The sequence below is a fragment of the Anolis sagrei genome, chromosome 6 (genome assembly GCF_037176765.1).
Source record: "Anolis sagrei isolate rAnoSag1 chromosome 6, rAnoSag1.mat, whole genome shotgun sequence".
NCBI lineage: Eukaryota > Metazoa > Chordata > Lepidosauria > Squamata > Dactyloidae > Anolis > Anolis sagrei.
This window is the reverse complement of record NC_090026.1, coordinates 3661639-3679356: the sequence shown is the minus strand read 5'-3', so window position 1 is coordinate 3679356 and position 17718 is coordinate 3661639. Positions and strand designations below refer to the sequence as shown.

Below are 17718 nucleotides of genomic sequence, written 5' to 3'. Positions count from 1 at the left end.
CCGGAGTGTGGTGGAGGCTCCTTCTTTGGAAACTTTTAAACAGAGGCTGGATGGCCATCTGAAAGGGGTGATTTGAATGCAATATTCCTGCTTCTTGGCAGAATAGGGTTGGACTGGATGGCCCAGGAGGTCTCTTCCAACTCTTTGATTCTATGATTCCTTCCCACCTGCAACTAAGGAGGCCGTCCAGATCCTGAACCGGTGCTTGGCCGCTGTAACGGTCTGGATGAGGGCAAACAAATTGAAATTGAATCCAGACAAGACAGAGGTCCTCCTGGTCAATCGCAAGGCCGAACAGGGTATAGGGTTACAACCTGTGTTGGATGGGGTCACACTCCCCCTGAAGACGCAGGTTCGCAGCTTGGTGTGATCTTGGATTCATTGTTGAGCCTGGAACCCCAGGTTTCAGCGGTGACCAGGGAAGCATTTGCACAGTTAAAATTTGTGCACCAGCTGCACAAATTCCTATGATCGTTACACTTGGGAAGTCTGACTTGGTCACGGTAGTCCATGCTCTGGTTACATCCCGTATAGACTACTGCAACACTCTCTACATGGGGTTGCCTTTGAAGACTGTCCGGAAGCTTCAAATGGTCCAACGCTCGGCAGCCAGGTTACTAACAGGAACGGCACTCAGGGAGCATACAACTCCTCTGTTGCACCAGCTCCACTGGCTGCCAGTTTGCTACCGGGCACAATTCAAAGTGCTGGCCTTAGCCTATAAAGCCCTAAACGGTTCTGGCCCAACTTACCTGTTTGAACGTATCTCCTATGAACCAGCTAGGACATTAAGATCATCTGGGGAGGCCCTGCTCTTGGTCCCGCCTGCTCACAAGTACATTTGGTGGGGATGAGAGACAGGGCCTTCTCAGTGGTGACCCCTCGACTGTGGAACGCCCTTCCCACAGAAATTAGATCAGCCCCCTCCCTGTTCACATTTCGGAGGAAAGGGCCTTCTCAGTGGTGGCCCCTTGGCTGTGGAACGCCCTTCCCACAGAAATTAGATCAGCCCCCTCCCTGTTCACATTTCGGAGGAAAGGACCTTCTCAGTGGTGGCCCCTCGGCTGTGGAACGCCCTTCCCTCAGAAATTAGATCTGCTCCCTCCCTGTTCACATTTTGGAGGAAAGTGAAGACCTGGTTGTTTGAGCAGGCATTTGAATGGCAGTGTAACTAATATAGAAATATGGAACATTTGGATGATGAGACTGGATCTTGATTTTAACTATGAGACGAGTTGAGATGTTATGACGTTTATTGATTGTTATAATGTTATTCTTTTAACTTGTTTTTAACTGTTTTTATCATGTTTAAGTATTGTGTTTGCTTTGTTAACCGCTCTGAGTCACCCAAGGGCTGAGAAGAGCGGTATACAAATATAGTAAATAAATAAATAAATATCATGGAGGGACAGAACCTTTATTTGGGGGAGAAAGGGTGTTATATTTTGCCGCAATTCTTATTTCAGAGCGGCATTATTTTGCCAGAATTCTTATTGTGGGGAGGTGAGGGCATTGTTTTGCAACGCTTCCATAGCTACGTCTCTGTCATTCCCAATTCAGCGGGAACAGGCATGGAAGTGGTGCGCTTGTTCTGACGAGGTTGGAAAAATGTGCAAGCAAACTAGTTGAGTATCTTTGGGATCGGAGCCAATGTAAGGTGGCAAATGGTGTAAATATAGAACTCATCTCGCATGAGAGCATCCCACATGACTCCCCGACCCCCCAAATCTGGGATTTTGTTGCCGGGCACCCCATTTGCCCCAAAGGCCCCTGCCTTGGCCCTGCCCTCGTCCCCATCTGTTTCCCTGGGGGAAGGCAGGCGGGGAGGGGCCTCGCTTGGAAACCGCTAATTAAGACCTTAGTGCGTCTAATTAACGCTCTCCCCTTGCAGTGAATTAATTAGGCTCCGAGTTGCCATGGAAATGGGATGTGACCTAGAAACGGAAGCGGGGGATTTGAGGAGAGGGGTGCAATTTGCAGGGGGCAAAGGGGGTTGGCCACCTGCTGAAGCTTTTGGAACAAGATCATGTCTCATCTCAATCCAAAGTGAACTGGGAGTGATGTATTGTCGAAGGCTTTCATGGCTGGAATCACTAGGTTCTTGTGGGTTTTTTCGGGCTATAGAGCCATGTTCTAGAGGCATTTCTCCTGACGTTTCACCTGCATCTATGGCAAGCATCCTCAGAGGTGTGAGGTCTGTTGGAAGTAGGAAAAATGGGTTTATATATCTGTGGAATGGCTCATTGAAATCCACAAGCATGTGGACAATTTCAACAGAAAGGAAGAGACCATGAAAATGAACAAAATCTGGCTACCAGTATTAAAAAACTCTAAAATTATAACAGCTAAACAACAGAGAGGAAAAAACCAGGCACAGATTAACACCTCCCAGCAACAGATTTTCCCAGGCTCAGGCAGGCCTTCAAATGCTAATGAAGGTGATCAGCTAAACATTCACACCTAGCTGCAGCAGGGAAGAGCTCCTTGCCCCACCCCAGCCATTCCACAGATATATATATACCCATTTTTCCTACTTCCAACAGATCTCACACCTCTGAGGATGCTTGCCATAGATGCAGGCGAAACGTCAGGAGAAATGCCTCTAGAACATGGCTCTATAGCCCGAAAAAACCCACAAGAACCTAGTGAACTGGGAGCCTTCAGAGATGTTTATGCATCCCTTGGCTAACCTTCTTGGCATTTACATGGCCGCCTAATACCTGGTCAACTTTCCCCGTTTCCTGGCTTCTGTTAACCTCTCACGAGCCCCCTCATTTATATTGACCTCTTTTCTCCTCTCTGCAAGATCCAGCCTCGGAGAGATGCCGTTCTTGAGCATCTCAACTTTACAATTTACTACTCTTTTACCTCCTTCCCCTTCTTAATGCCCCGGTCTCCATCCCATGGTGGCCTTTATGGTCAGAGGTGCAGCAAATCTGTGCCAGGTTTAATTTCCTGCAACACAAGACGCCCTCCAAAGTGGGAAGATATCAGGTTCAGCACCTTGGAGAGCAGCCTCATCTCAATCTGTGTAAGCAAACCAGAGGTGGGTCAACCGTGCTTATAGAAGGAGTGCCGTTTGAGACCACTTTATTTATTTATTTATTTATTTTTGGGAGGTTCTTTTACCCCGCCCTTCTCACCCCGAAGGGGACTCAGGGCAGCTTACAAAGGCAAAGGCACAATTCGATGCCTGCATCATAAAACAATCATATACACAAAATTACATCAATTCACAGTTGACAACAATTCATGCATTATAACCATAAAATCAATAAAATCAATAAAAACCAATACAAACCCAATTTCTCCTCTTACATGGTCAGCGTTCGCTAACTCATAGATCTAGTTTTATGTTCCACTTCATCAATCCTGTTGGACATACTCGCCTGATTGTCTGATTTAATTGCCAGAGTGGTCCCATAACCACATCCTCACCCTCCTCCTGAAGGCGAGGAGGGATGGTGATGCCCTGATTTTCCCCGGGAGTGAATTCCACAGGTGAGGGGCCACCACTGAGAAAGCCCTGCTCCTCGTCCCCACCAGCCTCACTTGTGACAGTGGTGGGGTCGAGAGCAGGGCCTCCCCAGATGATCTCAGACTCCGGGGTGGGACGTAGAGAGAGATACGTTTGGACAGATACACTGGACCGGACCCGTACAGGGTTTTGTAGGTCAAAACCAGCAACTTGAATTGTGCTCGGAACTGAATCGGCAGCCAGTGGAGCTGGCACAGCAGGGGGGTGGTATGCTCCCTGTATGTCACTCCGGTGAGCAGTCTGGCTGCCACTCGCTGGACTAGTTGAAGTTTCCGAACAGTCTTCAAGGGCAACCCCACGTAGAGTGCGTTGCAGTAGTCTATTCAGGATGTAACAAGAGTGTGGACCACCGTGGCCAGATCAGACTTTAGTAGGAGTGCCATTTGAGACCACTGACTTTACTAGGTGATCCCTCATTGTCCGAGTAAGATTGCCCTCCAAGCTCAGTGTCCTGGTGGTGGGTCCGTAGGTGGCTGTGGAACCCTATTCTTGACCCACAGTGAGGACATTAGTTTCCAGGCGGAAGGCAGTCCCAGTCGGGTTTGGCTTGAAGCACCTTCCTCTTGGCACATTTCTCTCTTTCACACTCCACTCATGCCTCTTCAAATTCTACAGCACTGCTGGTCACAGCCGACCTCCTGCTAGAGTGCTCAAGGGCCAGGGCTTCCCAATTCTCAATGTCTATGCCACAGTTTTTAAGGTTGGCTTTGAGCCCATCTTTAAATCTCTTTTCCTGTCCTCCAACATTGTGTTTTCCATTCTTGAGTTCACAGTAGAGCAGTGGTTCTCAACCTGGGGTCCCCAGATGTTTTTGGCCTACAATTCTCAGAAATCCTAACAGCTGATAAACTGGCTGAGATTTCTGGGAGTTGTAGGCCAAAAACATCTGGGGACCCCAGGTTGAGAACCACTGGAGTAGAGCAACTGCTTTCGGAGATGGTGGTCGGGCATTCGGATAACGTGGCTGGTCCAGCAGAGTTGGTGGTGTAGGAGCTTGGCTTCAATGCTGGTGGTCTTTCCTTCTTCTTCCAGCACGCTGATATTTGTCTGCCTGTCTTCCCAAGAGATTTGCAGGATTGTTTGGAGGCAACACTACAGATGTCCTAGTCCTCAAACACTCTGTGCTTCTGGGTTGTTGTAGGTTTTTTGGGCTATACAGCCATGTTCTAGAAGCATTCTCTCCTGATGTTTCGCCTGCATCTATGGCAAGCATCCTCAGATGTTGTGAGGTCTCACAACCTCTGAGGATGCTTCCCATAGATGCAGGTGAAATGTCAGGAGAGAATGCTTCTAGAACGTGGCCACATAGCATGAAAAACCTACAACAACCCAGTGATTCCAGCCATGAAAGCCTTCGACAATACACTCGCAGAGCTCAGACGGTGTTGTATTTCAGTGTCAGTGTTGACTTTGGTGGAGAGGTGGTTGCCAAGGGAGCGGAAATGGTCAACATGTTCTAATGTTACACCATTAAGCTGTATTTCTGGCATTGGAGAGGGATTGGCCGGTGACTGATGGAAGAGCACTTTGGTTTTCTCGATGTTCAATGACAGGCCAAGCTTCTCATATGCTTCTGCGAAGGTGTTTAGAGTGGCTTGTAGGTCTTCTACTGAATGCGCACAGACGGCATTGTCATCAGCATACTGGAGTTCTATAACAGATGTTGTAACCTTGGTTTTGGCTTTCAATCTGCTGAGGTTAAATAGCTTGCCATCTGTCTGATCAATGATTTCCGCTCCAGTGCTTCTGCAAAGGTGTTTAGAGTGACTTGTATATCTTCTGAATGAGCACAGATGATGTTGTCATCAGCATACTGGAGTTCTAGAACAGATGTTGTTGAAACTTTGGTTTTGGCTTTCAGTCTGCTGGGGTTCAATAGCTTGCCATCTGTCTGATCAATGATTTTCACTCCAGTGCTTCTGCAAAGGTGTTTAGAGCGACTTGTAGATCTTCTGAATGAGCACAGACGATGTTCTCATCAGCATACTGGAGTTCTATAACAGATGTTGTTGAAACCTTGGTTTTGGCTTTCAGTCTGCTGAGGTTAAATAGCTTGCCGTCTGTCTGATCAATGATTTCTGCTCCAATGCTTCTGCAAAGTGAGTGACTTGTAGATCTTCTGAATGAGCACAGACAACATTGTCATCAGCATACTGGAGTTCTATAACAGATGTTGTTGAAACCTTGGTTTTGGCTTTCAGTCTGCTGTTATTAAATAGCTTGCTATCTGTCTGATCAATGATTTCCGCTCCAGTGCTTCTGCAAAGGTGTTTAGAGTGACTTGTAGATCTTCTGAATGAGCACAGACAACATTGTCATCAGCATACTGGAGTTCTATAACAGATGTTGTTGAAACCTTGGTTTTGGCTTTCAGTCTGCTGAGATTAAATAGCTTGCCGTCTGTCTGATCAATGATTTCCACACCAGTGCTTCTGCAAAGTGAGTGACTTGTAGATCTTCTGAATGAGCACAGACGTCGTTGTCATCAGCATACTGGAGTTCTATAACAGATGTTGTTGTGACCTTGGTTTTGGCTTTCAGTCTGCTGTTTTTAAATAGCTTGATCAATGAGTTCCGCTCCCGTGCTTCTGCAAAGGTGTTTAGAGTGACTTGTAGATCTTCTGAATGAGCACAAACGATGTTGTCATCAGCATACTGGAGTTCTATAACAGATGTTGTTGAAACCTTGGTTTTGGCTTTCAGTCTGCTGAGGTTAAGTAGCTTGCCAATTGTCTGATCAATTATTTCCGCTCCAGTGCTTCTGCAAAGTGAGTGACTTGTAGATCTTCTGAATGAGCACAAACGACGTTGTCATCAGCATACTGGAGTTCTATAACAGATGTTGAAACCTTGGTTTTGGGTCACTTTGGGAGCCATGGCTGTCCAAGACTGTTACCACACAACCATTACCTGGTATCAAGGAACTGAGTGTTGCGGTTGGGTGGGGGTGAGGTGGAAACTTGACTTGGAAAGAAAGGAAATTGGAGTGGGGGGGGGGGGGGGGAGAGAGAGAAAAGAATTCAGCTTTGCTTCTCCACTTCCCTCCCTCACGCCACCCCGTCTCTCCCTTCTCGCCTCGCAGATATCCGGGACAGCGGCAAGAAGCCCGTCATGCTCTTCATCCACGGCGGATCCTACATGGAAGGAACGGGGAACATGTTCGACGGCAGCGTTTTGGCTGCATACGGCAACGTGATTGTCGTCACCATGAACTACCGGCTCGGCGTGCTGGGTACGGGGGAGGCGGGCGCACGGTGCAACTTAGGCAACTCGGGGTGCTCAGGGTCACGACTTCTCCCTTGCAAAAGTTACTTTCGAGGGTAACAACTGCCAGAATCCCAGAGTCCTGGAGGATGGAGCAAATTAACCTAAGGGTCAAGAGTCCATTTCCCTCTCACGCCATTCCTCCATTCAGGAAAATAACTTCATTTTCTTCTTTAACCACTCTCAAAATGGCAGGGAAATTAACTCCTGCCATATCTGGGTTGTTGTGAGTTTTCCGGGCTGTATGACATGTCCCAGAAGCATTCTCTCCTGACGTTTCGCCCACATCTATGGCAGGCTTCCTCAGAGATTGTGAGGTCTGTTGGAAAGGATGCAAGTGAGGTCTATATACCTGTGGAATTACATCCAGGGTGGGAGAAAGAACTCTTGTCTGTTGGAGTCAGGTGTAAATGTTTCCATTGGCCACCTTGATTAGCATACAGCCCGGAAAACTCACAACATTCTCTCCTGACGTTTCGCCCACATCTATGGCAGGCATCCTCGGAGGTTGTGAGGTCTGTTGGAAACTAGGCAAGTGGGGTCTATATACCTGTGGAATTACATCCAGGGTGGGAGAAAGAACTCTTGTCTGTTGGAGTCAGGTGTAAATGTTTCCATTGGCCACCTTGATTAGCATACAGCCCGGAAAAAACTCACAACATTCTCTCCTGACGTTTCGCCCACATCTATGGCAGGCATCCTCAGAGGTTGTGAGGTCTGTTGGAAAGGATGCAAGTGAGGTCTATATACCTGTGGAATTACATCCAGGGTGGGAGAAAGAACTCTTGTCTGTTGGAGTCAGGTGTAAATGTTTCCATTGGCCACCTTGATTAGCATACAGCCCGGAAAACTCACAACATTCTCTCCTGACGTTTCGCCCACATCTATGGCAGGCATCCTCAGAGGTTGTGAGGTCTGTTGGAAACTAGGCAAGTGGGGTTTACATACCTGTGGAATGATGTCCACGGTGGGAGAAGGAACTCTTGTTTGCTTAAGGCAAGTGCGAAAGTTGCCATTGGCCACCTTGATTAGCACTTAATGGTCTTGCAGCATCAAAGCCTGGCTGCTTCCTGCCTAGTGGAAGAGTTCTTTCTCCTACCCTGAATATCATTCCACAGATATATAAACCCCACTAGCCTCTTTTCCAACAGACCTTGAAACCTTTGAGGATGCCTACCACAGATGCAGGCGAAATGTCAGGAGAGAATGCTTCTGGAACATGACCAGACAGCCCGGAACACTCACAGCAACCCAGTGATTCTGGCCATGAAAGCCGGAATGATGTCCACGGTGGGAGAAAGAACTCTTGTTTGTTTAAGGCAAGTGTGAAAGTTGCCATTGGCCACCTTGATTGGCATTTAATGGTCTTGTAGCGTCAAAGCCTAGCTGCTTCCTGCCTGGTGGAAGAGTTCTTTCTCCCACCCTGGACATCATTCCACGGATATATAAACCCCACTTGCCTCATTTCCAACAGACCTCACAACCTTTGAAGGTGCCTGCCACAGATGCAGGCGAAATGTCAGGAGAGAATGCTTCTGGAACATGGCCAGACACTCACAACAACCCAGTGATTCCAGCCATGAAAGCCTTCAAAAATACATCTTGTCATATCATTTAGAAGAGGGAAATGGAGGTATTGCAGACTCTGGGCAGCTTCAGGAAAAAAAATATATTTTTGCATGTTTTCGTATGTTATAGTTTCTGCATGATTTGGGGGCAAACATTACATGGAAAACACATCATTTTTTAAAATTATAGGTTATGAGAGGCTTTTGGGACTGGCAAGGGGTCTCACAAGAAATAGGGTTCAGGGACCCACAAACATGATGCTAATATATGTGTGTGTGTGTGTGTGTTCGATCACTGACTGAAGGAATAACTTTGGGTTTTACACTGAGTTGCTTGTCCAGCCCCAGATTTGTGGACTCTAAAAATCAGTCCAGCCTCCTAATTTGCTTGGGATGGGGGAACACGTGGATCTCCCGGTGGCAAAATGTCAGGAGAGAATGCTTCTGGAACATGGCCAGACAACCCAGAAAACTCACAACAACCCAGTGATTCCAGCCATGGAAGCCCTTGTGCCGGCAGGACTGAAGACAGACAGGTTGGAGGTTTGAATCCGCGGAGAGTGCGGGTGAGCTCCCTCTGTCAGCTCCAGCTCCCCATGCAGTGACATGAGAGAAGCCTCCTACCGCTTTGAGTCCCCCTACGGGTGAAAAAAGCGGTATAGAAATACTGTAAATAAAGGATGGTAAAACATCAAAATATCTGGGCATTCCTTGGGCAACGTCCTTGCAGATGGCCAATTCTCTCACGCCAGAAGCGACTTGCAGTTTCTCAAGTTGCTCCTGACATGGAAAAAAAGCGGGAGGTACAATTCTCTTGTGAATGTGGAAAACATGTTTTTTAACAGCCTTTTTTAAAACCCTTCCTCAATGTAATGTGCTTATGTATCTTTCTAATAATAAAGAGAGTAAAATAATAAATGTAATAATAATAATAATAATAGAGTCTAATAATAGTCAAATAATGGAAGTGTAATAATAAAAATAGGATAAAATAACAAATAATAACAATAATAAATAGAATAAAATAAAAAATGTAATAATAACAACAATAATAAAGTAAAATAAAAATAAATAGAGAATGTATTAATAAATAATAAATAAAAGATCAAACTGCAAAGACTCCAGCACAAGCCAGTCAAGGGGGTCCCAGTGGTGATTGGCACACTGGGCGCAGTGCCTAAAGACCCTGGCCTGCACTTAAACACAATCGGTGCTGACAAAATTACCATCTGCCAGCTGCAAAAGGCCACCTTACTGGGATCTGCACGCATTATTCGCCAATACAGGGTTAGTCAAAATGCATAGGCCAATAAGCCATTCAATTGAATGGCTTATTGGCCTATGCATTTTGACTAACCCTGTACATCACACAGTCCTAGACACCTGGGAAGGGTCCTACGTGTGATCCTCATCAGACTTGGGAAGGGTCCGACTAATTTTGTTGTGCTTGAAATAATAACAACAACAACACTCTGTTATAATAATAATACTCTTATTATGATAATAACAAGACTCTGGCACAAGCCAGTCAAGGTGGTCCCAGTGGTGATGGGCACACTGGGTGAAGTGCCTAAAGACCTTGGCCTGCACTTAAACACAATCGGTGCTGACAAGATTACCATCTGCATTATTCACCGATACATCACACAGTCCTAGACACTTGGGAAGGGTCCGACGTGTGATCCAATACAACAGCCAGCAGAGTGATCTTGTTTGCTGTGTACTAATTTTGTTGTGCTTGAAATAATAATAATAACAACACAACTCTGTAATAATAATAATAATAGTAATAATAATAATAATCTTATTATAATAATAACAAGACTCTGGCACAAGCCAGTCAAGGTGGTCCCAGTGGTGATGGGCACACTGGGTGCAGTGCCTCAAGACCTTGGCCTGCACTTAAACACAATCGGTGCTGACAAAATTACCATCTGCCAGGTGCAGAAGGCCACCTTACTGGGATCTGCATGCATTATTCGCTGATACATCACACAGTCCTAGACACTTGGGAAGGGTCCGACGTGTGATCCAATACAACTGCCAGCAGAGTGTCTGCTGTGGACTCATCTTGTTGTGTTTCTAATAATAATAATAATAATAATAATAATAATAATAATAATAGTTTTTTATTTAGATCCTGCTACCATCTCCCAGAGGGACTCAGGGCAGAACACAAAACACTCAAGGTGTGACATGCAAAATACAACAAGTGCAAAACAAAACATACAAGTAGACAATAAACAATCACCCCAACATCACAAATTCACAGTGCTGATGTTGTCCATTCATTCAGTCATTTCCGACTCTTTGTGACCTCATAGACCAGTCCATGCCAGAACTCCCTGTCGGTTGTCTCCACCCCCAGCTCCTTCAAGGTCAAGCCAGGCCCTTCAAGGATCTCATCCATCCATCTTGCCCTTGGTTGGCCCCTCTTCCTTTTTCCTTCCATTTTCCTCAGCATTGTTGTCTCCTCTAAGCTTCCCTTTCTTCTCATGATGTGGCCAAAGTACTTCAACTTTGCCTCTAGTATCCTTCCCTCCAATGAGCGGTCAGGTTTTATTTCCTGGACGGGTTGGATCTTCTCTCAGTCCAAGGCACTCTCAGCACTTTCCTCCAACACCACAGCTCAAAAGCACCTCTCTTCCTTTGCTCAGCTTTCCTTCTGGTCCAGCTCTCACATCCGTAGGTGACTACAGGGAAGACCATGGCTTGGACTAGGCAATGGATCTTTGTTGCCAGTCTGATGTCTCTACTCTTCGCTATTTTATCAAGATTGGTCATTGCTCCCCTCCCAAGAAGTAAGCGTCTCCTGATTGCAGTCTGCGTTTGCAGTAATCTTTTCACCTAGAAATACAAACCCTGTCCCTGCCTCCACATTTTCTCCCTCTATTTCCTAGTTGTCAATCATTCTTGTTGCCATAATCTTGTTTTACTGCAACCCAGTTTTTGCCCTTTCTTCTTTCACCTTGGTTAGATGGCTTCTCATCTCCTCTTGCTTTCGGCCATCAAAGTGGTGTCATCTGCATATCTAAAGTTGTGAATGTTTCTTCCAGCCATTTTCACCCCAGCTTTGCATTCGTCAAGCCCCGCACATCCTCGCATGATGTGTTCTGCATACAAGTTGAATAGGTTGGGGGAGAGGATACAACCCTGTTGTACGCCTTTCCCAATCTTGAACCAGTCTGTTGTTCCGTGGTCAGTTCTGACTGTTGCTCCTTGGTCCTTGGACAGATTCCTTGTCAGGAGAGAGCGAAGGGGGCTTGGGATGCCCATCCCACCAAGAACTTGCCACCATTTATTATGATCCACACAGTCAAAGGCTTCAGAATAGTAGATAAAACTGCATACAGGTTGAATAGGTTCACAGTACTCCCTGGTAAAGACAATAAAATACAACAATTGCTGTAGACAAAACAACAGTATTCGATTTCAGAAGTATAAAGTGCTAATAAAGAACCTAAAGGCCCAAATATATATTATTCATAGAATCAAGAGTTGGAAGAGACCTCCTGGGCCATCCAGTCCAACCCCATTCTGCATTCAAATCACCCCTGACAGATGGCCATCCAGCCTCTGTTTAAAAGCTTCCAAAGAAGGAGCCTCCACCACACTCCGGGGCAGAAAGTTCCACTGCTGAACAGCTCTCACAGTCAGGAAGTTCTTCCTCATGTTCAGATGGAATCTCCTCTCTTGTAGTTTGAAGCCATTGTTCCATTGCATCCTAGTCTCCAGGGAAGCAGAAAGGAAGCTTGCTCCCTCCTCCTCCCTGTGGCTTCCTCTCACATATTGATACATGGCTATCATATCTCCTCTCAGCCTTCTCTTCTTCAGGCTAAACATGCCCAGCTCCTTAACCCACTCCTCATAGGGCTTGTTCTCCAGACCCTCATTTGAGTCGCCCTCCTCTGGACACATTCCAGCTTGTCAATATCTCTTTTCCAATGTGGTGCCCAGAATTTGCCCAGCTCTTTAAGCCACTCCTCATAGGGCTTGTTCTCCAGACCCTTAATCATTTTAGTCGCCCTCCTCTGGACACATTCCAGCTTGTCAATATCTCTTTTCCAATGTGGTGCCCAGAATTTGCCCAGCTCTTTAAGCCGCTCCTCATAGGGCTTGTTCTCCAGACCCTTGATCATTTGAGTCGCCCTCCTCTGGACACATTCCAGCTTGTCAATATCTCTCTTCAATTGTGGTGGCCAGAATTGGACACAATATTCCAGGTGTGGTCTCACCAAAGCGGAATAGAGCATGGGGAGCATGACTTCCTTAGATCTAGACACTATGCTCCTCTTGATGCCGGCCAAAATCCCATTGACTTTTTTTGCCGCCACATCACATTCTTGGCTCATGTTTCACTTGTTGTCCACGAGGACTCCAAGATCTTATTAGAGAGTCTAAACAAGTAACTTTGCCAACATAACTTTTCTCCTTGGAGATGAAGCATCCTTTTGCACATGCACTGAAATCCCCATAAAGGGAGAGATGTGGCTTGGTAGTAGGGCAGCGTGTTCAGATGCATATAGGCAGAAGGGGTCAGCTGCCCGAGTAATGCACGGGATGCAAAACCAGCCCTCTTTTGGCTTCAGACCCTCTTGTCCAGGGGGGATTCTGGCCTTGACCGTCCACCGCAATCCTTGACTTTCCCGCAGCCCCTTCTCCATCTCCCATCGGGGTCCCTCCCTGCCCGCCCCCTCCTTTTGTTCCCCTTATGGGTGTGAAATTTACCCAGGCGCAGCCGGAATTAATATTTCATTAAAACGCTTTTAATAATTAACGGCAAGGCCTCGTTATCTCCAGCGAAAGGGCCCCAGGACGGAACGATGATTAATTTTGGAGGAGATTGCTCGTGTGCAAACGCAGGGTTTGAGCAAGAGGCAGGAGGCAGGCCTTCCGATCGATCGCTTCCCTTTGGTTGGAAACGGGGGCACAACACCCGCCACTTCCTTCCTTGACATCCTCGCTTTCGGCTTGGCAACTAATCAGGGGAAGAGCTGGGTGAGCATTTACATTAAGGGAGCATCTACACTGTAGACCACTTGACACCACTTGAACCGCTATGGAATCATAGAATCATAAAATCATAGAATCAAAGAGTTGGAAGAGACCTCCTGGGCCATCCAGTCCAACCCCATTCTGCCAAGAAGCAGGAATATTGCATTCAAATCACCCCTGACAGATGGCCATCCAGCCCCTGTTTAAAAGCTTCCAAAGAAGGAGCCTCCACCACACTCCCTCCGGGGCAGAGAGTTCCACTGCTGAACGGCTCTCACAGTCAGGAAGTTCTTCCTCATGTTCAGATGGAATCTCCTCTCTTGTAGTTTGAAGCCATTGCTCCATTACGTCCTAGTCTCCAAGGAAGCAGAAAGGAAGTTTGCTCCCTCCTCCCTAGGATTTCCCTTCACATATGTATACATGGCTATCATATCCCCTCTCAGCCTTCTCTTCTTCAGGCTAAACATGCCCAGCTCCTTAAGCCACTCCTCATAGGGCTTGTTCTCCAGACCCTTGATCATTTTAGTCGCTCTCCTCTGGACACATTCCAGCTTGTCAATATCTCTCTTGAATTGTGGTGCCCAGAATTGGACACAATATTCCAGGTGTGGTGTAACCAAAGCAGAATAGAGCATGGGGAGCATGACTTCCCTGGATCTAGGCACTAGGCTACTCTTGATGCAGGTCAAAATCCCATTGGCTTTTTTTGCCGCCACATCACATTGTTGGCTCATGTTTAACTTGGATTCCAAGATCTCTCCTGGGAGGTGTCGTGTGACGGAGCACCTGCAGTCTTGGATAAGGATAAAGACCTTGTAAAACTGCAGCTCACTAGATCTCTCACCCAGATGCGAGGGTTGAATGAAAAGCAATGCCTCCACCTTCGTTCCTTGGGTTTGGATGGGAATATTTTAATAACTCCAATGCAGAAATAATCCTTAGAATGTGCTCTTTGTTGTTGTTCATTCGTGCAGTCGTCTCTGACTCTTCGTGACCTCATGGACCAGCCCACGCCAGAGCTCCCTGTCGGCCGTCACCACCCCCAGCTCCTTCAAGGTCAGTCCAGTCGCTTCAAGGATGCCATCCATCCATCTTGTCCTTGGTCGGCCCCTCTTCCTTTTGCCTTCCCCTTTCCCCAGCATCATTCCCTTCTCTAGGCTTTGCTGTCTCCTCATGATGTGGCCAAAGTACTTCCACTTTGTCTCTAGTCTCCTTCCCTCCAGTGAGCAGTCGGGCTTTCTTTCCTGGAGGATGGACTGGTTGGATCTTCTGGCAGACCAAGGCACTCTCAGCATTTTCCTCCAACACCACAGTTCAAAAGCTTCTATCTTCCTTCGCTCAGCCTTCCCTAAGGTCCAGCTCTCACATCCGTAGGTGACTACAGGGAATACCATGGCTTTGACTAGGCAATGGATCTTTGTGCTCTTTAACCACCACTATTCACTTTTCCACATAATCACCAGAAAATTGGATACGTTTCTGCCAAAGACAACCAAGTTTCTGAAGCTGTCATGGAAGAAGTCTGTGCGCTTTCATCTCAGGCGTCAGCATCCTGGGTCCCCATCATGCACAGATCTTCCGACAGCCAAGCAAAGCAATAATATGACCCACACGTTCTTGTGAAATGCTTGAAATTTCTCTCTTAGTGATACGACGATCGTCCTGTCAGCCTTTTGCTTGTGAAACTCGGTGGTTGCTGTCACAGGACGTCCAACTCTTTGTTTGTCATGCAAGTCAGATGTTCCCACCTCAACATCTTTGAATTTACTTGCTCAACGACGCACAATACTCACATCAACACAATCACCATTTATTTATTTTATTTATTTACTATTCTTGTATACCGCTGTATCTCAAGCCCGAGGGCGACTCACAGCGGTTTCCAGACAGCAAACAACAAAGACAATAAAAACAGCAATAATTAATATACCACAACAGTTAAATTACACATTTCCATTACTAGCTAATAGACAAACAATATACCATAATCACAAAACCCACCCTCGATCGCCTCATCATCCAAGCGTGATCCAGATTCGACGTCATTGTTCCGTTCCTATGTTCAAATTACCAGAATTGCACTGAATTACTCAAACGCCTGCACAAACATCCAGGTCTTCAACTTTCTACGGAATGTCATGAGAGATGGTGCCAGCCTAACATCTACAGGAAGGGCGTTCCACAGCCGAGGAGCCACCACCGAGAAGGCCCTATCTCTCGTCCCCGCCAACCGTGCTTGAGAGGCTGGCGGGATCGAGAGCAGGGCCTCCCCGGAAGATCTCAAAGTTCGGGTGGGTTCATAGGCCGAGATGCGGTCAGCTAGGTATCTTGGGCCGGAACCATTAACAGCTTGCATTCTCAGATGAATCACCACTGGGACCACCTTGACTGGCTTGTGCCAGAGTCTTTGCAATTCGATATTTTATTTATTATTTATTAATAAATACTCTATTATTATTATTATTATTATTATTATTACATTTATTATTTTACTTTATTATTATTGTTGTTATTATTACATTTATTGTTTGACTCTATTTATTATTGTTATTATTATTTGTTATTTTACTCTATTATTATTAAGTTTATTATTTTATTCTATTATTACACTTCTCTTATTTGACTATTATTATTATTTTTATTAATATTACATTTATTATTTTACTCTCTTTATTATTATTGGAAGGATACGTAAGCACATTGACATTGAAGAAGGTTAGAATACTGGTTTAATCAAAGTTGGACAGCCTTATCTTAAGTTACAATTTTATGTAAATATTCAATTACATTTATTATTTGACTCTATTTATTATTGTTATTATTGGGTTGTAGGTTTTTTGGGGCTATGTGGCCATGATCTGGAGGCATTCTCTCCTGACGTTTTGCTTGCATCTATGGCAAGCATCCTCAGAGGTAGTGAGTGACTTCACTACCTCTGAGGATGCTTGCCATAGATGCAGGCGAAACGTCAGGAGAGAATGCCTCTAGAACATGGCCACATAGCCCCAAAAAACCTACAACAACCCAGTGATTCTGGCCATGAAAGCCTTCGACAATACATTGTTATTATTATTTGTTATTGTTATTATTATTATTATTAAGTTTATTATTTTACTCTGTTATTACTGTTCCATTATTTGGCTCTATTATTATTATTATTACATTTATTATTTTAGTTTCTTTATTATTATTGGAAGGATACGTAAGCACATTTACATTGAAGAAGGTTAGAAGAATGGTTTAATCAGAGTTGTTATCTTAAATTACAGTTGTATGTAAAAAAAAATTGTTTATTTATGTCATTTATATGTCATCCTTTCTCACCCCGAAGGGGACTCAGGGCAGCTTACCAGATATATATACCGTATATACTCGAGTATAAACCGACCCAAATATAAGCCGAGGCACCTAATTTTACCACAAATAACTGGGAAAACGTATTGACTCGAGTATAAGCCGAGGGTGGGAAATGCAAATTCAAAATAAAAATAGATACCAATACAATGACATTAATTGAGGTATCAGTGGGTTAAATGTTTTTGAATATTTACATAAAAATGTAATTTAAGATTAGACCACCCAACTCTGATTAAACCATTATTCTAAACTTCTTCAATGTAAATATGCTTGCGTATCCTTCTAATAAAAATAAATAGAGTAAAACAATACATATAATAATAATAACAATAATAATAATAATAGAGTAAAATAATGGAAATGTAATAATAACAGTAATAATAGAGGAAAATAATAAATGTAATAATAATAACAATAATAATAGTAGAGTAAAATAATGGAAATGTAATAATAACAGTAATAATAGAGGAAAAATAATAAATGTAATAATAACAATAATAAATAGAGTGAAATAAATACAGTGAATCCCTAAACGTCTTCAGTGTAAATGTGCTTATGTATCTTTCCAATAATAATAGAGTAAAATAATAAATGTAATAATAACAATGATAATAGAGTAAAATAATGGAAATGTAATAATAACAGTAATAATAGAGGAAAATAATAAATGTAATAATAATAACAATAATAGAGTAAAATAATGGAAATGTAATAATAACAGTAATAATAGAGGAAAATAATAAATAATAATAACAATAATAAATAGTGAAATAAATAGAGTGAAACCCTAAACTTCTTCAATGTAAATGTGCTTAGCTTATGTATCCTTCCAATAATAATAGAGTAAAATAATCAATGTAATAATAACAACAATAATAATAGAGTAAAATAATGGAAATGTAATAACAGTAATAGTAGAATAATAAATGCAATAATAACAGTAATAAATAGAGTAAAGTAATGGAAATGTAATAATAACAGTAATAATAGAGGAAA

At 44.3% G+C, this 17718-nt stretch overlaps 2 protein-coding genes across 3 annotated transcripts in view; both read left to right on the top strand.

Moving 5' to 3' along the window:
• The window catches only part of NLGN2 (neuroligin 2), a 152617-nt gene that overhangs the window by 122086 nt on the left and 12813 nt on the right, over window positions 1-17718 (top strand). For both annotated transcript variants that reach the window (XM_067469681.1, XM_067469680.1), the window contains one exon: window positions 6621-6770. In XM_067469681.1, the coding sequence (XP_067325782.1) occupies window positions 6621-6770 (150 nt within the window). The remainder of the gene's footprint in view (window positions 1-6620; window positions 6771-17718) is intronic.
• LOC137097330 (nuclear pore complex-interacting protein family member B11-like) overlaps window positions 4636-17718 on the top strand; it is a 39783-nt gene continuing 26700 nt past the window's right edge. The window contains exon 1 of the mRNA XM_067469682.1: window positions 4636-4679. The gene's annotated coding sequence lies outside the window, so the exon portion shown is untranslated. The remainder of the gene's footprint in view (window positions 4680-17718) is intronic.